At 32.1% G+C, this 23,431-nt stretch overlaps 3 protein-coding genes and 1 long non-coding RNA gene across 8 annotated transcripts in view; 2 read left to right on the top strand and 2 right to left on the bottom strand.

The window, feature by feature from the left end:
- LOC124956233 (dedicator of cytokinesis protein 3) overlaps positions 1 to 2,538 on the bottom strand; it is a 36,704-nt gene extending 34,166 nt beyond the window's left edge. Inside the window, exon 1 of one of the 2 annotated variants that reach the window (XM_047511744.1) lies at positions 2,188 to 2,538. In XM_047511744.1, coding sequence (XP_047367700.1) covers positions 2,188 to 2,224 — 37 coding nt within the window. In that variant the 5' untranslated portion in view covers positions 2,225 to 2,538. The remainder of the gene's footprint in view (positions 1 to 2,187) is intronic. The other variant, XM_047511745.1, reaches the window with a different exon arrangement.
- A 640-nt stretch (positions 2,539 to 3,178) lies between these two features.
- LOC124956255 lies at positions 3,179 to 4,246 on the top strand. The gene is made up of 2 exons (XR_007103183.1): positions 3,179 to 3,659; positions 3,735 to 4,246. It is a non-coding gene; the product is annotated as an uncharacterized LOC124956255 (long non-coding RNA).
- LOC124956242 (dihydrolipoyl dehydrogenase, mitochondrial) lies at positions 3,866 to 6,727 on the bottom strand. Of its 2 annotated transcripts, none has more exons than XM_047511763.1 (7): positions 6,566 to 6,727; positions 5,942 to 6,227; positions 5,482 to 5,848; positions 5,045 to 5,389; positions 4,853 to 4,944; positions 4,452 to 4,777; positions 3,866 to 4,348 (listed from the first exon to the last, which is right to left on the bottom strand). In XM_047511763.1, exons 1-7 carry the CDS (start codon positions 6,605 to 6,607, stop codon positions 4,283 to 4,285), a joined length of 1,524 nt encoding a protein of 507 aa, XP_047367719.1. In that variant the 5' UTR covers positions 6,608 to 6,727; the 3' UTR covers positions 3,866 to 4,282. The 2 variants fall into 2 exon arrangements, with proteins under 2 accessions (XP_047367719.1, XP_047367720.1); XM_047511764.1 differs by having other exon boundaries at positions 6,555 to 6,694.
- Positions 6,728 to 7,500: 773 nt separating this feature from the next.
- LOC124956404 overlaps positions 7,501 to 23,431 on the top strand; it is a 26,461-nt gene continuing 10,530 nt past the window's right edge. For 2 of the 3 annotated variants that reach the window (XR_007103242.1, XM_047512162.1), the window contains exons 1-3: positions 7,501 to 7,908; positions 8,137 to 8,633; positions 22,864 to 22,921. Coding sequence is in view for 2 of the 3 variants with exons in the window: in XM_047512162.1 (XP_047368118.1) it covers positions 8,205 to 8,633; positions 22,864 to 22,921 (487 nt within the window). In the remaining variant the exon portion in view is untranslated. The remainder of the gene's footprint in view (positions 7,909 to 8,136; positions 8,634 to 22,863; positions 22,922 to 23,431) is intronic. The other variant, XM_047512163.1, reaches the window with a different exon arrangement.

Here is a 23,431-nt window from a genome sequence, read left to right as displayed (position 1 = left end):
GTTATATCGTAACTACGTAAAATACTAACATTTAGAGTTCTATAACACGTATCTGCAATAGTGATAGCACAATGGAAGTGGAAAAGAAAGAAGTTGCGAGGGCATGACCGCTCGGATAATGTCGTAGATTGATAGATTGAAAGATTGAAAGATTGTGCTTTAATCATGTTGCGGGCATAGCTCTATGGCTACGGCGACGTATTTTATGGTGTAGCAACGTCTTTAACATTCGGGTGATTCCATACCCGCCGATTCGACGTGCATCGCATATTAAATTACATACAATTTTTATATATATATTTATACATACATGTTTAATTATTTTTTCCTTTTTCGTTTTGACGAATAATCATTTGTGGATCAACGAGGAGGTGATTCATTAATTAACAATAAACGATTGGCAAAATTTTGATTGGAGAAATTTTAGTAAAATTATTATTATTTTTATTACAATTATTATTATACTTGCCGTTGCTATCGTTAAAATAATTCTATATAATTTTAGGGAAACTAATGATATATGTATTTACATATAAAATCAACACTCGGTCGAAAGCAACGGATGCTCGTGAAAAGAGCGACGTTACATCGCACTCGGTCTGGAACTCCGATCGTTAATTAAAGCATCGTCTATATATATATACATCGCGACAGTACGCGAAACAGCGAACGAAGAATTGCGCGTCACGATTTAAACGAATAGTTTGGTCGAATGCAATCTTTTCTTTTTTTAGGGGTTGAAAGATCGAAGTGCTTCGATTCTAATTCCTGTCTCTTTCTATCTTTAGATAATGTCGAGAGCAGTAGGATCATCGAAAAGAGAGAGAAAGAGAGAGAGAGAGAAACACATAGAACATCTTCTTTTAAAATAAAATATATATATATATATATATATATATATATATATATATATATATATATTATTTAAAAGTTTTCTTTTATTCGGGTGAGTATTAAGCGACAAAAAATAAAAGCAAAACGAAGAGAGTTCTTCTTTTGGCGACTTCCGTCGTCGGGAATGACGATCTGCATTATGAGCCTCCACATACGTACATACGTAAGTAGATATTATACATACATATTTCTAACTTTTATAGACATATGCATATATCTTACGTTCAATTAAGTTTCTTTTATATGCGTACGATATATGTTATGTTTATTTCTAATGGAGAATGCTTTTGATTTATCTTGGGAAAAGAAAGGAAAAGGAAGAAGCGCGTCAGACGGTTCTAATTTCTTGTCAAATATACGTAACAATTGTTATCACGAAAATAATAAAAAAATAAATTTAAACAAAAAAAAATTCAAATATAGGAAGAATAAAATAGTTAAATAAGTAAATAAACAAAAAAAGAAATATAGTTCATGCAAGGCATCGTGTTCATTGACACGTCTCTCAGACGGCGCGAAATCGCAAAGCTAATTGCAAGTTAGCATATCTTTCTATCTCTCTCTCTCTCTCTCTCTCTCTCTCTCTCTCTCTCTCTCTCTCTATTTATTTTTTTCTTTTCTCTTTCTTTCTCCCATTTGCCTTATCAAACGCGCTCCTTACGCTACTCGTGTGGACGATCAATGCATGAATGGACCCACACGTAGGAGGCGCGCTTACCCGCACTACCTCACAAATACGCAAAGAAACATACACACATATATAGGTAGGTAAGCACGCACACATGGATTAGTAGCAGGCAACAGGATCATACGGAACGATCTTTCGCTCGATTCTCTGTCGTCGTTTATGAAGTATACCCAGTGACGAAAAAATACACTATTTTTTGATAACTTTTTTATTTCTATTTTTTCTTCTTATTTATATATTTATTTATTTTTTTTCTTTTTTCTTTTTTTCAACGAAAGGTACGTAGAAACGTAGTATTTTTTTTCTTTTCCTTTTATTTTTTTTTTCTTTTTTTTTTTTTTTTTTTTTTTTTTTTTTTAGGCACGTGTATCGTTTCTCTTTCAAAAAGTTTAGTTAGATTTTAAAGAAGAATGATCGAGAATATATATACGTATATATGTATGTATGTATGTGTGCATATAAAAAACAAAAAAGAAAGGATAAAGAGATTTTGACAGATCCGTTCGAGGTCGATGCCGGATGATGTATAGTCTCTCTTTATCTCTGTTCTTAGAGAAGGATATCCTTTCGTTATCCCTTTCTGTCATGTTTGAACGTAAACTCACCGACGCCATACTTGGTCGTTTTCGTCGTCGTCCACATCTCGTAAGTATTTTCACGAACTCGGCTACATGCCCTGCCAAGCGATCCTTCCAAGCACTCCTAGTATCACGAAAAATTCGAAAACACAAACATTGGGTGTGTTGCCGCACGAGTGCTACACTCACGGGTATTCTCTGGCGCCCGAAGCGACGTTGCCGTGATACGAAGCGCGAGCACACTACCGACACTAACTTCCATCGGCAACGTCGTTCGATCTCGACGTCACGTGGTACTCACACACGTACATATCTAACATAATCGCCCGACGTTCATTTATCATTTTTATTATCTTCATTTTTTCCCCAATGAAATATCGTTCATTTTTACTCCCCGATAATTAATTTATAACGCTCGTTGCGATTCTAATAATTTATAAGATTTATTAAAGTTCAATATTTATGATAAACATTTTCCATTGACTTTCCTTTGAATTTATTTATGTTATTATTCTCGTTAAGCTATTAGAACATTGTAAAATGTATTTTAGAATGTAATCGATAAGAATCTTATTATTTTTAAGATAACAATGATTACTTTAATTTGAATCCTCGCATCGTGGCACCGATAATACCATAATTTAGGAATTATAACTACGGACCTGGTCAAACGAAATCTTGGTGTACATCTGCAACTATAAATGGCGGGTAGTTGAAGTTCCCTCTCCTAAAAAAATACTTTCTACGAATTATTAATAGTTAAAAGTGTTTAAAAGTGGTAAAAGCAACTTGAATTTATATAATCTCAATGCAAATATATCTCGTTAAGGACAAATGTCGAGTTCAAAATCGTTCTCGCCGAACGATATAAATAACAAATACTCGAGAGACTTTAGTCACATTTAATCGGCCTTATCTTCTATTTCGTGTAATAGAGATATCTTAGGCTGTAACGAGTAAGTAAAATTTCATATATATATATATATATCAATGTATTAATATAATTGAGGGTCTCCAGAAGCAGCAACCTCCTTGTGGTGAGACCTGGGCAATCGATATTATTTTTGATACAATACATATCATGATTTATGAAAATTAACAAGATATTTTTTCTTCTTTACAAATTCTAATCACAATTAAAGGATTCTATACACTTTGTTTCATATATGTATTTTCTCTTGTTTACATGATATATATTACATTTGAAATAATATTGAGCGAATGGCTGCTTAAAGTAGGTTAATCTTATGTTAAATTTAAGAACAAAAGAATTCAACGATTTAATAACAATGGAAAATGATTAAAGATGAATATTGATTATCGAGCATAATATTCATGTCATTAATTGATAATAGTTCCTTAGTTGTTATTTTCTTTAGCATGACGTAATGTTAAAGAAAAAACAAAAAAAAGAAAAAAAAAAAAACAACTTAAAGAAAAATCCTTCATAATCAAGGAAAAACTTTGTCGAACTTTCGAGGGAATTGGAAAAGTAGAATGTATGTATAAATGTATACGTCTATAGGTGTATGTATGCTCCTCATTCAACAGGTGAACTCATTGTTATGTTATAGATGGTTCTACATTACTAAATCAACCAGGAATAGTTTGCCGTTGAATTATATCGCAGTTATTAAAATTTTCAAACAAATTAGGGCATTGTTTAGACAACATATTCATATGATAATTAAAATAAAAAATGTTCTTTCTTTTTTTTTTTATTTATTACATAATATCTCAGATATCGTGTAGCAAATTAATATCTACTCGTCTTTGTGTTTTCATATTTATTTGAGATGTACATATTTTTTTTTGTTATTTTTCCGTTTTACCGAAATACAAGGACATGTAACTATCTACGATAATCCACTGTTTAGATCTCATATATTTTAAAAAATGATTATCCATCAGTGTACAATGAGTAAGGCAGAAAAAACCTAATATCAAAGTTATCTTATAATAAATTCTTAAAATTTTTATTTACAATTATAACCCTTACGTAAATAAGCGATGACAAGTAATACTCATTGTGTACAGTGGTACATAAGATTAGTACGTAGACTAGATCGAAGCTACGACGTGATCAAATTCATTTCTTTCATTTTTTATTTTTAAATGTCTTTTAGAAATTAATTGGTTTACCAAATGCAGCAGCCGTGTGGGCTTCTCTAAGTGCTTCCGAACATGTCTGGAAAGAAGAAGAAAAAAAAAAAAACAAAAAGAAATTAATTAATTCTTACGCATTCATAATCATTCAACAAACTGTATTTAATAAAATTTATTATACTAACGGGATGTGCATGACAACATCTAGCTAAGTCTTCAGCACTTGCTCCATATTCCATTGCAAGGACAGCTTCGTTAATAAGTTCTCCCCCAACAGGACCTATTATATGGACTCCAAGGATTCTATCCGTTTTGGTATCAGCTAAACATTTAACGAAACCTTCCGCCTCGAGATTCGTTTTCGCTCGGGAATTCGCAAGGAACGGAAACTTGCCGATCTTGTAATCGATCCCTTCCTTTTTTAAATCTTCTTCAGTTTTTCCAACCCATCCTACTTCAGGATGAGTATATATAACGCTAGGTACACAATTGTAATCTATATGTACGGGTCCTGTTTGGAGGATAAGCGTTATTAAATTATAACGTGTTAAGTTACATTGATAAGGTTCAATTATTATAATTATACCTCCCGCTATGCCTTCGGCAGTAATTATTCCTTCGTCTTCGGCTTTATGCGCTAACATTGGACCATGAATACAATCTCCAATAGCGTAGATCCTTTATACATATTGGATTATTATTATTATTATTATTATTATTATTATTATTATTATCTTCGATAAATAATCCATAATTAGGATTGAGAGTTGATACTTACGAAGGTATTACTGTTTGGAATCTATTATTAACAGGAATCCTTCCCTTTTCGTCCCTTTCAATACCCAAATCCTCTAAACCTAAATTCGTTGTATATGGCCTTCTACCAACGCAAACTAACAAAACTTCACATCCTAACTCTTCCTTTTTGCTAGGATCCTTTACATTTTCGACGGAAACTATTACTTCGTTCCCTTGCTTTTTGGCAGCGGTTACTTTAGTTCCTAATTTAAATTTTATACCCTGCTTTGCCAAAATCTTTTCCAAAGTTTGACTAACTTCGCCGTCTATTCCTAAACCTCCAATGGTAGGTGTAAATTCAACTGCGGTTACTTCAGAGCCTAACCTAGGGGTATAGATTTTTAATAATAACAGGGGATTAAATATTTTTCTAAATATATAGATATAGTTTGTCGTTAGAAATAAATAGAAACAAACCTTTGCCAAACTGAGCCTAATTCCAAACCAATAACTCCAGCGCCGATAACTATTAATCTTTTTGGAATTTGGTTCAATGATAAAGCACCGGTAGAAGAAATAATTTGTTTTTCATCAATCTCAATACCTGGGAATGGTGTTACTTCGCTACCGGTAGCTATTATAATATGTTTGGCATTAACGGTGCTTCCCGCAGATCCATCCGGCTGAAGAACAGTTACTTGATTTTTTCCAGTAATTTTTCCATGGCCCTTAACCCATTCAACTTTATTCTTTTTAAATAACCCAGCTATACCGCCGGTCAATGATGCTACTACGTTTCGTTTTTGTTCCATTAACTTTTCCAAGTTAAGCTGAACATTTTGCACTTTAATGAAAAAAAATATAAACAAATTTATACTAATTATTATCAGGGAATTATTATTAAGAGTATATCGAGGGATAGATTTGCAATATTTACCCATTACACCTCGTTTTTCTAAATCTCCACTATGTGCCATATGATAGTAATAGGAATTATTTAAAAGTGATTTTGATGGAATACATCCGATATTTAAACAAGTACCACCCAATGTAGGATTTTTCTCAATACAGGCAGTTTTCATACCCAATTGGGCGGATTTAATTGCTGCCACATATCCTCCAGGACCTGAACCTATAACGACTACATCAACGTCTATCGCACTTGCGTATCTTCTCTGTTGGGCAGCTGTCAAGCCAGGTATAATGCGCTTTGCGCATGTTGGCTGAAATCAAACATCAAATATTAATATATGATATATATTTGAAAATTCAAGATGTTGTAAGATCGATCAATGACATAATCGATACAACACTCATAAATTATAATGATTTTCATTAGAGCTTGTAGCTTAGGATCGTCGTAAGAATTACAATTCTTATATCGTTAATAATAGAAAGTGAATGAAATCGTATAAACTTTCTTATTAATGACACAGAAAGTTTCTATGGTCTAGTTGCCCTTCAGGATATTACGAAATAGTTTTCTATAATGTACGTTTTACGACGATGAGTTGAAATGAAGAAAAATTCATCGTGAATGAAAGTCTCACTTTTGGCTTACCTTGATGGAAGTGGTCACTAAACTCCAAAAGCTGGCTTGCATGATATTTTTTATAATATACCTTAAACTAGAATACAGAGATCAAAAATGATCAGCGGAGTCCTCAATAGTGCAAACTGAAGGCTGCCGGTTATCACAATATATTATGCGATAACTCGATATATTCATGCAATAGGATCTTAACATTTCTTGGTTAGATGGCACCAGTCTTAACTCTTTAAGAAGTATCAGTCGACAATGCAGTTTGGATCAATGGAATTTTATAAAATAATTAAAAGTTTTGAAAAGTTTTGAAGGTTTAGAAGATCTTTAGAAAATAATACAAATCGATCGAATACGATACTCAAAATGTAGATCGTAATTTAAATATAAATTCATAAATAATAATTAATGACAGTACTTTGTTCGATATATTATTTATAAATAAACTTTCGTTTTATTAAAAGTTAAAAGAACAAATAATCGATGAAATTAATTATCGATGAACGAACGACGATCTATTGTCAATTGATCAATTTCAAATTTTAGCGCCATTTTGTCAAAATAAATCGAACCAATAGGAAAGCTCGTATTATCTGTCTTTCTTTTTCTATGCCTTTCGTATGTAAAATTCGAACATGAGCGGGAAAGGAAATTTCGGGGCTGACATCTTGCGGGATTGATTCAAGAAAGTCTTGCGCGACGAAAAGTCTCGAATCGATTTACACGTTGAGTTTTAACTGCACACCATATGTATATACATAATATACATATTTATATACATATATATATATATATATATATATATATATATATATAATATATACATATATGTAGAGAGAAAATTGTCAGAGTAGAGAAACGTCGTGTGTCGCGTCTAGGAGCCTAAGCGACGGCCCTTAGGGTCCGTACAATTTTTTTATGTGCAAAGGGTGGCGACAAAAGAGAACGTACCTACAACGAAAAGGGAGAGAAAAAGAGACAACCAGAGAGAGAGTGAGAGAAAGGGAAAAAGATAGAATAAGTAGAGCCACGTGATAAAGGAAGAAGAGGGAGAGACGTTAAGGGGAAAGGGCTCGGAGGGAGAAGGACAACAGATGTCCTACTGTATGACGCACGGGGATATTTAGCCTTCACGAGGATAGTCGTTGCCTTGTTTCTGTACGTTGCGGAAGTATAGTGGTTACGAAAAAAAAGAGGTTAATCTTTCTCTTTCTCTTCCTCTATCTATCTTCCTTTCTCTCTCTCTCTCTCTCTCTCTCTCTCTCTGTTTACTTTCTCTCTTTATCGCTCTTTTGCTCTCTCTTTTATCAAGCGTGCCGAAACAAGATTTATTTGCAAAAGGACTTCGCTCCAAATTACAAGTATGTATTTTCGATTAATTATAATGCATAATTAATGAAAAAATCGATGATCATGTTCGATATTAATTATCCAAGTATCCGAACGAGTTTTGTCGATTATTTTTCTCGTTTTTTTGTTTTTCTTTTCTTACGATTATATCGTAATTATGATTATATGTATATATATATATGTGTGTGTGTGTGTGTGTGTACGCGTACACACATGTACAATAATCGTTAATTTGGTAGCATTGTTTCGAAACAAAAGAAGGACGATGTCTTCGAAATAATAAACGCACATATTTGGATAATCCTCGATGATGTGCGAGATTTCTAAGGTCCAACGAAGGATCTTTCGCGATCAAGATCCACCGCGAATACGTGATAAAGTAAAGGATAATCGTTTCTTAAAAAATGAACCGGAATTTTCCAAATCTACGCCTAATTCACCAACGGCATTGCAACAAAGAGCATCAACGTCCAGTTTGGAAAAATGTTTGAGCGAGCCAGAATTCTTAGAAAAAGAATTAAAGAACGAGGATTGTTCGAGAATAAATACAAAAGGATCAGCATCTTTTTCGTCAACCACATCGTTATCTTTGAAAGTTAACGTCAATGAAAAACGAAAGGAATCCTCTTTTTTTGCATCGACGAACGTTCAGGATTTCATCGTCGAACTCTCTACGAAAGTGCCTTCGTCCTCTTCTTCTTCATCTTCTTCTTCATCTTCTTTTGGTGATAAAAAGGTAAGAGGTAAAACTTTCATCTTCTTATAATCATAATATTAATAATTTGCTAATTATATGCCCGCTGCGTCACGAAATAATACATACCTGCGTCGTTGCAAGAATGACGCGTGATCACGTGAGCACCGCGCGTGATTCGAATTAATAACGACGTAATAATATTTGACATAGATAATAATGATAATAATAATCTAATTTTCGATCGTCTTCCTCTTGATTAATTATTAACAAATATTATTACGACGTTTCCTCGAGCCTGTTTTTTTACATTTTTCTCGAAATCTTAAATAATATTTTTCAACGCGTAAATAATGTTATGCATGCATATACGTTTGTAGAGACGCACGTTACGTACATTATTACATATAATTTATATTTTGTATGTCATTATTCAATGAACCGAATCGAAAGTAACCTTAAATACTTTTACCACATTTATTGTTAATGATCGTCGACAACGAATTAATAAAATATGCATAGTTGAGTATGTCGAAATGGAGAAAGGCGAGTTTATGCTTTCCAATGTATTGAAATTTTAAATAAGTGGAATTTATTTATTGCGAAGTGTTAAGAACGTGTCCAGAATATAGTATAACGTACGTACGATATATATCGTATACGTACGAATACGAAGATTACGCATCCGTGAAAAGTTAAAAATGTCACGTTGTGTTCTGGTGAAGAAACAGTAAAGTCACTCGCGCGGAATAAACCTTGAATAGATATCGTTCGTTCATCGACATCGAGAGAAGCTTTAACAGGTTTTTCTTTTTTCTTATATATAATATACATCAATTATTTTACATTTAATTTCGACGATACCATACAATTCCTTTTTTTATCGTGTTCACAGGGAACATAATGACGTGTACTATTTAATTATCATGTAGAATTGTATGATACTTCATTCAGTTCACATGTCTACGTATTCTCGTTCGTACTTTTCAGGATTATATTATATTTTATGAACATAATATGTAGATATATGTAAACGGATACATAATGCAATCTTGAATCGTTAAAACGATTCAATCGCGTAAGTTAACCTCGGGGAAACGAAGAAATATATTTACTTTTGACCGCAAGAACCAGTTTCATCGTTAATGAAGTTTCCACTGGTGTCAGGTTTAAAGAGTTCACACATACTCAGGTATTATATTATAGGTACTTACTTAGTGTGTCATTAGTAAAACGATAAGGAATAGGAAATAATATATTGGAAAATTATATCCGATATTCTTAACAGCTTTTTCCATCGCTATGATTATTATTAATTTGATAATGGTATCGTCGTTCTCGTCCTCCTCCTCCTTGTCGTCGTCGTCGTCGTCGTCGTCGTCGTCGTCGTCGTCGATCGTCATATTGCAGGAAAGGTGAATGATGTGTTGTTAAGATACGACAGATGTTTCGTTCTTAAAATTCTTGGAAGGGAGAGATGCATCGTAGCATGCAAGGTGATCGTACTACGACATGCAGAGGGCCCCGAGATGAATTAGGTTCGGACCTGGAAGATGCGGGCCTGTTGCAGGTTCCTTTCCACGGATGCCTTCCTTTGTGCGGAATTTGGATTAAGGGGCTTTCATAATCACGTCATTTTTCACGTTATCATATATCAAAAATTTATCATATCATCGAAAACATGATCGTCATTTTCTATCGTTATATATAATAGGACAAGTAGATATCTCTTTTATCGACCGCGATCAATAATTATCTAATTGTTAGAATGATGTTAGACTTTATTTTTTAATTTTCTTTTTTTTGTCTTGTTCTTAACTTTCTTTTTCTTTTATCTCTTATAGATTGTTGCAAAACGTTATAAATCTAATGTAGATCGAGTCAATCCAAAAGGTTCAACAACTCCAATGACTTCCTGAAGATTTCCATGTTGTACCGTTTTATTTTACGTTCAAGCCACATACGAACGCGAATAGCTTTAAGCGGAAATTTGCTTGCTAATACTACGTACATACGTTTATACATAGATACATATATAGATATATACATAGATTATATATATATATATATATATATATATATACATATATATATACATATATGTAACAACACGAGGGCATTGACCGCCTATGTTAACATTCGATCGGAATCGCGCTATTTTTGGTAGAAACAATTTCTCAGTCCCGTAACTGTATTCTCGAGAAAGAGAGACGTTTCGATGAATATTTTATCAATTGCACCACACTATCTTAGATTGATTAATGTAGAATCACATTAAAAGATTCAAACTTATTAAAAAGGTTACATCGAAATTGTCGTATTAACGTTGAATAACAAAATAGCTTTGTTAATTAATTGTATTATCTTATTTTACGTTGATTAATTTTGCCGGTAATCAAAAAAAGAAAAAAAAGGAAAAGAGAGAAAAAAATAATTATAATTTTTATCTTCTTTCCCATTGATGAATTTTATCGTAGTACTCGAATAATATCTAAAAAAAAACAAATACTTTTCCTCTTTTTATCTCATATTGATCAATTTTATCGTCGTATTTTTCTTTTTTTTTTTTTTATTATTTGAAAGGGTCCCGTGAGTCTTTCCGAATTCTTTTTCTAGTTAGACGATCGGACGAGAGAGGCGTGAAAACATTTACTAGGCAAGTGTTCGGTGTGAAAGCAGCCTAATTAAGGCTGGAGCCAGCGTGGTCTCGAGGTGCAGCTTGCCGTGGCGGAGCTTCAGTTCGGTGTTTACGCTCGTACTTTAAACATTTTTCTTAACTCCCTTAGCTCCGTACGTACATATCGCACCAGGTGTTGTAGTTCTTTTTCTCTTTCTTTCCTTTTTTTTTTTTTTACACATTTATCGATTTTATTATATTATCAACCAAGAAACAGTGGTGACAATTTTCTTTAGTGAGATCTCTATTCATCGAATTTAGGTAGAATTGAACGACGAAGTTTTCTTTTTTAAACAGTTTAGTAAACATAGATTTTTGCAAGAAACAATCGAAATTTCCTGCGGGTTATCTACGTTCGACTTCTAGTATGTATTTCTATTTATTTAAATTTTGAATTAATAATCAAAATCATATAATTTAGATTAAAATCGAAACTTTTATCGTGTACGATGAAAGCAATAGCAGGATGAGAATATTACGGGATAACTTTGTTATTAATATTAATGAACGAGATCATTTCTAGTACGTCATCGTACCAGAAAAAAAGAATGCAAAGTTCAAGTCGACTGTCCCATTTAATTTTTATTTTGTTCTAATTTTTATTTTTTTAATTAAAACGTACACGACGTGCATGAGCTTTTTCATATCTGCATAATCCTCTTCAGTATGTGATAACATTCATTCGAAATGTATTTAAAAATTTACGTGTATATATATATATATATATATGTTGTTACGATGTAAAATTGCGTAACACGAAGACGTTTTGTATTTGCACGCCCATTTGACGTATTTCTCCTACTTAAGTTCACGCACGCACACTTATCGTACACCTATCTATACAATTAATATTTGTTTGCTTGAACAGCAAAAAATAAGAAGACTGAGTCTCTCGAGTTATGGTACATAACAGACATTATTACATTGGATGACATATTAATTAAAAAAAATTCGCAGTCGTATTCATTGAAATTATGAATGAGTGTGTGTGTGTGAGCGCGTGCTCGTGTGTTTTTCATGAATTATTTAAATGACTTCGTGAAAATATTTTTATCTTTTTATTTATTTATTTTTCTTTTCAATATAATTCCTAATACTTGTTATATTACCTTAATGTGATACGACATAATCAATGATAATATTGAAAGATATAAAAAAATGATATAATAAAAAATATTTAAATAATATAGTCTCTTTTACTATATTATGTACGGTATTAATGATAACGATATCGATTTATTATATATTCGATTTGAACGTAGCACGAAGCTCATGCCTTTTATAAAAGGCGACCCCGTAGCGTGCATACTATGGTTACATCCGTTGAATAATTATAAGATAACGCTTATCGTGGTTCACGTCTGGCGTACTTTGCTCGTAAATTTAAGACAAAGATTTGCTTTGAAACCGCCAATCGTTAGACTAGATATCAACTACATAAACTTTTTCGATTGCTCGATTAATGTCTATCTAACATTAACAAAACTGTGCTCTCTTTTTTTTGTTTTTTTTTCTTTTGTATATATATATATATATATATATATATATATATATATGTGAGGATAAAAGATATTAAACATGTTATCTTTGTAATTAATCGCCGTGGTAACTACTACGCATTCGAATGATTTTTAATTAAGGAACTAGTTTGTAACGTAGACAAATTTTATTTTGTTACTTTTCTATTTTGCTTTTACAACGACTATTTCAAGTGGTAATTTTAACTTTCTAATTGTTTTATTATATACACTTTGAAACTCTTTATCTACGATCATTCTTCTCTCCATTGTCCTTTAAATTATTATTCTCGAAAATATTTGTATTTACATATGTCTGGAGACATAAACTCATAAAAATGCGATATGGAATTTAATAAAGAAATTTTTAACGAGTATTTTATTCAAGGGAGAAAATATTTGGAAAAGGATGAATTTCGAACGTAATAATTTTCATATATATATATTCATTTATTCATTTTTCTCGCGTTATTTTTATAATGAAAAAGAATTTGCCAATAGCAAGGTATTTTTATAGAGAGAAAATGTTATTAATAATTGGTCGTATTGAAAGTCACGGTTTTGAACGATTTAAACGATCGGTATACTTTCAAAGTGACCAAGTTGTCGGTCTTAAAAGATTAATTCAACTGCAAACTGGTTGCACCGCGTTCAGAACTAGATTCTCCTTGTGAGACTGAGATTCTTATATACAGGGTGTGAAATCATTTTCTGCGATCGACCGGTCAACAATTTCGAACGACTTTCGATCGATTTAATTTCGAACGAGAAAGAAAGATAAAAGATAATTAAAAACGATTTATAATACATACGTGTATAAATTGTATAGATAATAATCGTTTTCAATCGTAGTTATTTTTAACGTGTCAATTCTCTGTTTTTTCTTCGTTCCTTTTTTTTTTTTTTTTTTTTAAATATCTAATCTTTTCTTTCATCCATTCTATTTTCTCCAAGTAAAAAATTTTACTTTGGATTCCTCTTGAATAGTGAATGATTTATGAATCGAATTTCGCGCCCGTCGACGTATATCGAGATAAATCGACTACGATGTCATGGTTAAAAAAGGAACAAAAAAAAAAAAAAGGAAAGAAAAGAATAAAATAAAAGATGAAAAAATAAAAAATGAATGGCAAAAACGCGTGTTAAATTTGCAAAATGACAGACGTAATCGTGAACTCGAGCATAAATGCACGTGCGTCTTATGTACGCGGAAGTACGTATGTACATGATGGAGAACGAGTTATATTTTTAAACTTACATACGTATGTACATATGTAGTATAACATCGACGATCTTTAACGCCGTTAGAAGAGAGCACATCGTGAACGTTCTAAGCATAATGGTCTTCCTTTTTAATCGACGCAATTAATAGTAAATAAATATAATTGTTCGATTGAAAATCTCATATAAGAATAAATCTCGTATAAAAAAAAAAAAGAGAGAAAAAAAAAAAGGAATTGTTTCTAAAATTAATTTTAACAAGCGAGAAGAATTGGCTCATGGTTAGAAAATTTCCAATAACATTCTATTTTTATTCTTATTACAAACAACCTTGGACCATAATATTATATATATCATATATACTTGGATATATATACGTATATGAAAGATTTTTATATAATAAGAAAATAGAGAGAGCGAGAGAGAGAGAGAGAGAGAGAGAGACCGCGTGAAGCAATTATTTTCGAATGCAAAGATAAAAGTGCACTCGGCTATTGTTCAGTACTCTATTGCTAGTAGTCGGTCGTTGCAGGTGTCAACAAAAACAAAAAAATAAATAAATAAAAAAAGAAAAAATCAAAATAACAAAAGACGCAGAATTCTCTCGGTTTTAATGTTACTTTCTAAGAATAAGAGGGACAGATCGTGTAAAATGGTTGTGTCTGACGACTTCACGGCATATTAACGTCACCGTGAGCATTTAAAAGTCATTACTACGGGAGATAGAAAGAGAAAAGCCTTAAGATTTTCTTACGAGTTTGCGAGAAAATGACTATGTGACTTCTTTTTCGCTGTGATGATTTCGGGATAATAAAATTTAATGTTCATTTTGTTCAAATACCATGACAAATTGATTTTTAATCAGGTACTAATTCATCAAATATTTTATAATTCGCGAATGTATCGTATGTATAATTAAGTATATACATATTATAGATATATATATATACAAATAAATTTCATTTAAAAGTTATCGTGAATTTAATAGTCAATTTAAAGACTTTTTATTCGAAAAGATTTTGATTTGATGACGAAAATATATATGATATCATCAGTCATAATAATTATCCTTTATTTTGAATCTTATAAAAAATACTATCTTTATTCTGATATTTTCAAAGTGTTATCACCGTAATTACAGAGAGAGAGAGAGAGAGAGGATTGTGATGACTTTGAAAATAGTAAATGACAAATCATGTTTTCGTCATTGTTTGTACGAGCTCGCATGCAAAAAAAAATTGCATAGGACAATTGCATTAGTCAAAATATAGAATCGTTCCTTCCCGCGTGTTAAAATATCATAAAGTACGAAAGAGAAAACGAAGAATCGGTATATAAGTATACACAATGAGTATATGCTTTATTATTTAACGAATGACCGTGTATTTTTGTTGTATGCTATCATTTTCTTTTTCTTTTGATGTCTGTGATAAAAAAAAGAAAAAAAAAAAAAAAAGAAGAGAAAAAAAAGGAATACGATCGTTGTAACATCGTCGATTGGCATGGAATAATTTTTTTCTAAATTATTTTGTTTTTCTTACTTCATGTATTTATCGTAATATAAAAAATGAGCTTCTTATAACGTTTTTTAAAAGAAGTTCATTTCGACGAAGCTCGAAACCTTCCATTCTGTCGTATCCTTCCCCTCTTAGAAAAGAGTTGGTTAGGGAAACAACATTCGGTTTCGCTTTTTCCAATTCTCAGGGATGCGAGAAAACAAAGCCTAACTTGCAGGCGTCGCATTCGCTTTCTAAACGGTCGAACGAATTTCCTCTTCTCGTGATGAGAATCGTTCAATGCTTGCTCTTACTGTTACTGGTTACTATTGCAGAGCTAGTTCGATGCGATCGAGTAGAACGCGATCCTCTGTTTGAAGTTCATTTTATCGTTTGATAAAAATCGATCCAAGTTAAAATCAGTTCTATGTCTTACGAAGAAAATTATTTAGAATTATTTCGCTTGAAATCGAACAAAAGAAAAAAGGAAGATAACAAAATATAAAGATTAGAAATCAGACAGGAATCGATAGAAAAAAAAAAAAAAAGAAGGAAATAAGAAAAGACATTATAATAATTTGTTAATATTGTTTGTGTCATTCTTAAAAAATTATTCGTCAATTTGATAATATTATTTAATTATGTGATTATCTGTAAGGTTAAAAAAAAAATATATATATAATCCGGATTAAAGGACGTGAAACGATGACAATAACGGAGATAAAAAAGGAATGGCTGACGCGACGAGGAGAATTAGATATTCGATGATGTTGGAAGTGCAACGTGCTCGTTATCGGCTCTCGATTGCTTTTCCGAACTTCTCAATCAGCCACAATTTCCGGCTCGCCGTCGAGAATCGATCGTCGTACCCAACGATGTCGTCTCGCCTAATAGACCAGAGTATAAAATTTATCGCTCGAAGATGCACCAGCAGAAGATGCATTGATGCATCTGCAACTTTTACTTTAAAACACTTTGCCATTCTGCTCCTTCTATCGTATTTTTCTTTTCTTCATTTCTTGTAGAATTTTATCTGATAATTTTTCAAACGATTAACTTTTTATATTAACTTGTTGGATATAATATAAAATTTTAATTTATATGATCGAAAGCATTATTGATCGGCGTTATCTACAATTGATTTTTATTTAATGAGTAGCTTATCGATCGAAGAAAAATTATTTTTAATGTTGATTGAGCTTTGAAATATTTTTTCATTCGTTTTTCCATCATCGAGCAGATTTAATGATTAAGATAAACAAGGAATTCGATTAAGCGAGTCGCGAAGACGATCTCGATGGTCAGATTACGAGAGAGTGAAAGTACTTGGCGAACAGGTGGCTAAGATGGGAAGCGTTTTCTAGCGGAGATTTCAGTCTCATGAATGATCTCGAACGAGATCGACGCGTTTATCTTTCCTCGTATAGACATATGGAAGTTTTAGAAGATATATCAAGAAGTTTTGCTTTTTCTTTTCTTTTTCTTTCTCTTTCTTTTCTTTTTTTTCTTTTTCAATAAAAAGATTAAAAATGGAACGTATGGCTCGACGTGTTGTAAAAAAGAAATTTATCGAATAATTTACAAGATTTTTATATTTTCGTTGGTTGAAATATTACGAAGAAGAAAATTATTTCACGGGTGCGCGTTCAAATATTTTACAAATGAAAATTAATAGCACTCGCGTATGAGAAATACAGAAAGAAAGAAAGAAAATTATATATAAAGGACAAATAATTTCTAAAGTCCTGAAAATATTCTGCACATGTGCGAGTGCATCGTCCGCGAGTTCTTTGCTATCGACGATTCAAGGGAGGATTCGAGATGCGAGAAGGAGAAGAAGCAGGTAATAGCCAGAGGTCGTATTGCTCTTATTAAAGGGTCGCCGTGCTCTGATGCAGGTGGCTGCAGCCGTTGCAACGGCGAAGAAAGCTTTCGATAATAACAAAGGGCTCGACAAGAGAGATAGCGATCAGCCGTTTCATTCTGCCGCCTTTCGAATCCATCTCTCCATGATTTTTAAGAAAGATCGAGTACGGAATCGATCTATCGACCAAATTTATTTATTCATTTTTTTTTTTTTTTTTTTTTTTTTTTTTTAATTAATTAAGGAATGTGCGCATGTGTGCGTGTATATGTATATTCATTTTTTTGTTTTTCTCGTAGATAAATAATTGCGAACTCGATTGCAATTATTTGAAAAAAAAAAGTACTCTATGTCAAATTTATATAGTTTTTATATAATCACTCGCGTTATCCTATAAAAATTCGTATTGATACATAATATGTGCGATCGAGAGAAAGTTTCTTTTATTTATTCTTTTTTTTTTTTTTTTCTTATTTTCTTTTTCCTTTTATATTCTCCTTTCTACATTTCGTTGATATTCATTACTCGTGTGATCTCAAAAAGTAAGAGCAAAAGTATTTATGATCGACACTGAAGTTAAAACGTTCTTTAGAGCATGTTATCTCGGCTAATAGAAAGTGTGTATGATTTTCTTGCAATTATTCGATGCATCATCAACCCTTTTTCACGATGTCGAAGACAATATTAATTTTCTTTTTTCTCTGTATATATCGAACTTTGAATTAAATTATTTCTATGGAATGATAAATCATTTCTTTTTTGTTTTATAAAATCACACACATATATATATATATATATATATATATATATATATATATATATATAGAAGGAATTTTAACGCACTTTGCCTCTCCTTCACTCTCGAATCATCGACTTGTAAAATTTCGACCACATAATATAAACTCATAATTAAATGTCGGCGAACTTCCGTTTAGGGTAAAAATGGAAGGATAGCTGTTTGTGCCCTTTCACCTTGTTCCCACGAACGTAAAAAAGAAAAAAAAAAGAGTACTCAAGTACTCGAATAATTTAAGTTAGGACAAAAATATTCTATCATGAAGAGAAAAAGATAGGAATAGACAGATAGAAAGAAAATTCTATTTATACGAATATATATATCTGTATACGAAGCACATTGTAAGTAAGTACGGGTCTCTCTATCTGAATTATCTATGTGTATGTACGTAATATATATTATCGCTTTCCAAGTATTAGTTATCTATACGTCCGTCGTCCTTGTGTGAGCATTATCTGTCCATGTGTAGGATTGTTCGTGCGTATGGAAGATTATGGGTGTGTCGGTATCCGTTACACAGAGAGAGGTCACATGGGCAACGAGCGCGAACTTGTCTCCTCTCTTGCCTCGTGCGTCTGTCAGTTTGCATCGTGCACTCGAACGAGCGGGAAGTGCATTCCCTCTCTTTCTCTCTCTCTCTCTCTTTCTTTCTTTCTCTCTTTCTCTTCTATCCAACTATTTACCTATCTATATCATTATTATATCGTGAGGCGTGACATATACAATTTCTCGGTGTTTGGATTTATTTCCATTTCTTTCCCTCAATCCCCAAAACGATCCCGAGTTATTGGATTTGTTTTTCTTTTCTTTTTTGTTTTTGTTTTTGTTTTTTTTTTTTTTTTTTTTTTTTTTTTCTTTCATCGTCCTTCGCATCATCGACGAGGTAATTATTTCTAAACAATTTTTTAATATGTATATGGTAGATCTTTATGTTATTGTTGATGAATGTCGATATCTCTCTCTCTCTCTCTCTTTTTTTGTTCTCTTCTTTATTTTTTGTTTAATCTCTCGTAGATACATCAACAGGACAATTATGTATCCGTTTGTCTTGAGGATCCATTATTTAGACTATTATCTTGTCCCATTAAGATCACAGATGACATTCTAAAAGAACACTTACGCTTTTCTGTCTTAGTTAATATCATCGTGAGTCATAAAGACGAGTCATTTCAACGATCACGTAAGGAATTCCATGGTCAAAGTTGTCCTTTTTTATATATATATATACGTAGTTTTTTCTAGTCTTTCGAATAGATCTCTTTACTTAATTCGCGACGCATAAGTTATAAAAGAGATTCCTTTTCGTTCGTAAGCTATGCCCTTTAAACTTGGAGAGTACCCTCTAGTAATGCGATCGTCTTCCGGGGCTCTAGACGTAGTTTGTCTTGTTTTCTCTATGCCGACGCCTTTTAAAAATCACGAAATTATTCAGACGAGTAAATTCGATATCTCCATTGAGTTTTAAATCTAAACTAACAATTTTGTCTCGGATTTTCTAAATGTGATCGAAATAATGCGAAATAATCGAGCTGAGAAGTAGCGAAATTTAATTATTTGACAAGTAAAAAATTAAAAAAAAGAAAACTTTGTACTATATATCATGAAATTTCCAAAAAAGGGTAGTACGTAAGGGTAGTACGTGCTCAACGTTCGATTGCTCGATCGTCTCAAAGATATTCATATTCGTGTCAAGAGGGTGCAACGAAGCATAAACGTGTTCGGATCGATCGGCTTAAGAAAAGAAAAAGAGAAAGAGTGGGCCGGGTGTAAAAGGGAGGTGGTGAGTTTGGCAGGATAGGAATAGAAAATTTTCTTTTCTTCTTTCAAATCTGTGCTCTGCACACAAGTATATATGTACAGGTATTTCCTCGTACAAGTTAGCGTACAATTATTTAGATGCGATTCGTGTTCCATTCATAGTCTTGGCTATCGGAAAAAGTCTCTTTTAGTCGAGCAATATAACCAGAGTGCATAATTTTGTTTTTTTTTTCGTACGTGCGCTTTTCTGCATTCGTGTTTCGATGTATCTCTTTTCTCCGCCTTTTCTCTCTTAGCACGAAAAAACTTTGGGAATGAAATATGATTCGTTCATTGATCTTTATTCCTTCATTAATAAAAGATCTATGAAATTGGCCAAAATTAATTATTTATTTTTCGTTATTTTTTTCTCTTTTCCCCATGTTTCGACGATAATGTTTTAGATAATCGTTTGATTTGTTTGTATCTATTGAAATCATGAAGATATCGTTTCAAGATAATATTTTTTAATCTTTCGAGAAAAAATAAAATATAAAAGATAAAAATATCGTATGCACATAAAAGATGCGCTCCAAAAAATCAGGACACGTGTGCATGATGTATAAAAAATAAAAAAAAAAAGAAAGAAAAAAAAGAAAAATAAAAAAGGAAAAAAGAGAAAAAAATATTACGTCTGGTGTCATTATGCAAGCAGTACGTTTCTCTATAGGACACCTTTTGTACGATCTTTTGTTGACGCACGAAACTGACTGTGAGTGAGATAAAGGCGGACAAACAGAGAGAGAGAGAGAGAGAGAAAGAGAGAAGAAAGAATAAAAAAAAGAACATCGTTCTCCATGAACGTGCACAAAGCTTCTCGTGCGCGTAACGAGTTCGTAAGAGATATGCCTGGCTCTCGCACGTTAACTCGTTCATATTTCCATGAAAATCCGTTTCTTTTTCCTTTCTGACGAACGATGAAATGTGATTAAGCATAAAGGAAGATAGAGAGAGAGAGAGAGAGAGAGAGAGAGATAGAGAAAAAGCACGTGTCCTTCAGAAAGCCTAAACGATTGTAATTTTTATCAATGTATTTTTATATATTAATGAAAGAAAAGAATCTACAAAAAATTTTGTTCGTACAAAATATCGGGAATATATGTAACAAAACAAAGCAGAATAAAATAAAATAGATTTTTTTCTTTTTTTTTTTTTTTACATTGATCACTCTCTTTCTCTTTTATCTTGATCATATACAAGAAACTTTGTATACGAGAGTAACTATAGAAAATATTAAGTTCCAAAGCGTGCAAAAGATGATGATGAGCATCGAAACGAGTCTCTCTGAGCACGCTACGGTACTCAAAAGTTTTTTCACCGTGACCAACAAACGATAAGTTTCTTCCTTTCGAGATGCACGTTAACTCGCTCTTCGAATACACCAAGCGCGAAACGCCTGAAAGAAGGCGACATTACGCTTAACTATATACATATATATGGCGTGTATGTGTGTGTGATTATGTATATATGGTGTAGTGTATTAGGAGAGATCCCCTAACTCTTTCTTTCTTTCTCTCTCTCTCTCTCTCTCTCTCTCTCTCTCTCTCTCTCTCTCTCTCTCTCTCTCTCTCTCTCTCTCTCTGTCGTGTCCCTCTTTCGTGTTTACGTACGCGTCAAACAAACAAGTTCTAATGAATTCGGTTAGATAAAGGGGAGAGAGCCAGAACTCAGGAAGGAAGTGAAAAATATTTCGTACTTTTTTGTCCGGAAGTTCTTCCCCCCCTTTTTATTTATTATTTTTTATTCTCCTGTCAAGTATGTTGAGAAAACACAAGGGAGTATTATAAATTTAGTAACAATGGATTGTGTTATTAGAAACTCCATTGAATTAAATTGATAATGAAAGATGGTAGATACTACAGAAATTTAGTCGTAATCTAATTATCTCGTTCGTTAATTCTCTTAAATTACATTCAGTCATACATACATCGGAGCATGTCCTTTCGTTTTCAACAGTGATTCGTTAGGAGAGTAAAACGAGAGAAATCATCGTGAAGCATTCGTTTGTCATGTTAAAGATCGTTAGTAGATTGTTTGTTCTCACATTGTAAAATAAGAGAAATTTTTTGTCATTGATTTCGAAAGACCGTAAGATCGTAAAACACATATAGAACAAGAATAGAAATTATTTTTTACTGAGATTAATGATAAATTGAGATTACTTTATAGTATAGAATTTTATAATTACAACGATGAAATTATTTTTCATATTATTTAAAGTAAAATAAAATAATTTATTAAATAAATTTTTCATAATATACATTGGTCGATAAATCAATCTTTCAAACAGAACTAAATAAAAGAAAGATAGAATTAACGAACAACAAGTACGTCAATGAAGATCGACATAATCTAATAAGGAAGTCACGATCGAAAGATCGAAGAAAAGACTTCCGTGTTCTTGTTATTAATAATTATTAAAGAAGAAACTTTTCTAGAAAAAGGAGAGAAAAAAAAAGAAAAAGAAAAAAGGAAAAGTAAGAAGAAAATTAAAACCAAAAATCGAAAGGCTATGTAATAATTTTCGACATTTTGCATGAGTCGTTGAAAGGATGATAAATACACCGTAATGTTCATTCGTGCGTGATCATTAAAAGAAAAAAAGAAAAGAAAAAATAATGAATAAAAATATTTCGATGTACATATATGTCAGAAGAATTTTCTTCATTCCAGGTTGATTAAACCGGTTGTGCTCGTATAGATTTTATAATGTTACACCTGCAATTATAAAATGCAATCGATGCATTTCACGAATGAAATCTTCCTAATAATAATAATAATAATAATAATAATAATAATAATAATAAAAGAAATTGCAGGAATACCATAAAATATTTATATAATAATAACTGCATTACCAACTGGTAATAACACCGTTAATCAAGTTAACCACTTGTTTTTCAGGTGATTGCTAACGGTCTAAAGAACGATCCCTCGGACAGCTGCGACGTTTTGACGAACGGTGAGTCACTCCTTTAGATTTCCTCTATGATCTTCATTCTATCTTCTCTTTATTTCTTCCTTTTTTTTTTCCATCGCGTGTCATCGTAAAGAGTTATAAGCAGCGACAAAGGGTGATCCATTAGACGGGTTAGACGAGTAAATCCTGTGTCATCGGCCTGAGATAGGAATGATCTATAATCCTCAGTAACACTTCCCCTTCTCCTTTTTAATATTACAATATGGATTTAAAAGAATATCTTTATAGGGGCTCTCCTTTCATTAGAGTTCTCAATTCTTTTTTATTTCATTTTATTTTATATTTTCATATTATCCTACATTACCGACCGTGTTTAATATTCATTCATTCATATGACTCATTGATAATTGAATGCGTAAAATCAGCTGATTTATATATATCAATGAATTAAGTATAACATAACACAGTCGGTAATGTAGGATACATTTAAAAAAGAAAGATGTGTATATATAATAAACCAAACAAATTCAATTATATCAAATATTCTAAATT

This window comes from Vespa velutina, chromosome 21 (assembly GCF_912470025.1).
Source record: "Vespa velutina chromosome 21, iVesVel2.1, whole genome shotgun sequence".
In the NCBI taxonomy this organism is placed as follows: domain Eukaryota; kingdom Metazoa; phylum Arthropoda; class Insecta; order Hymenoptera; family Vespidae; genus Vespa; species Vespa velutina.
The sequence above is the reverse complement of the archived record's forward strand: the minus strand, read 5'-3'. Positions and strand labels throughout refer to the sequence as shown.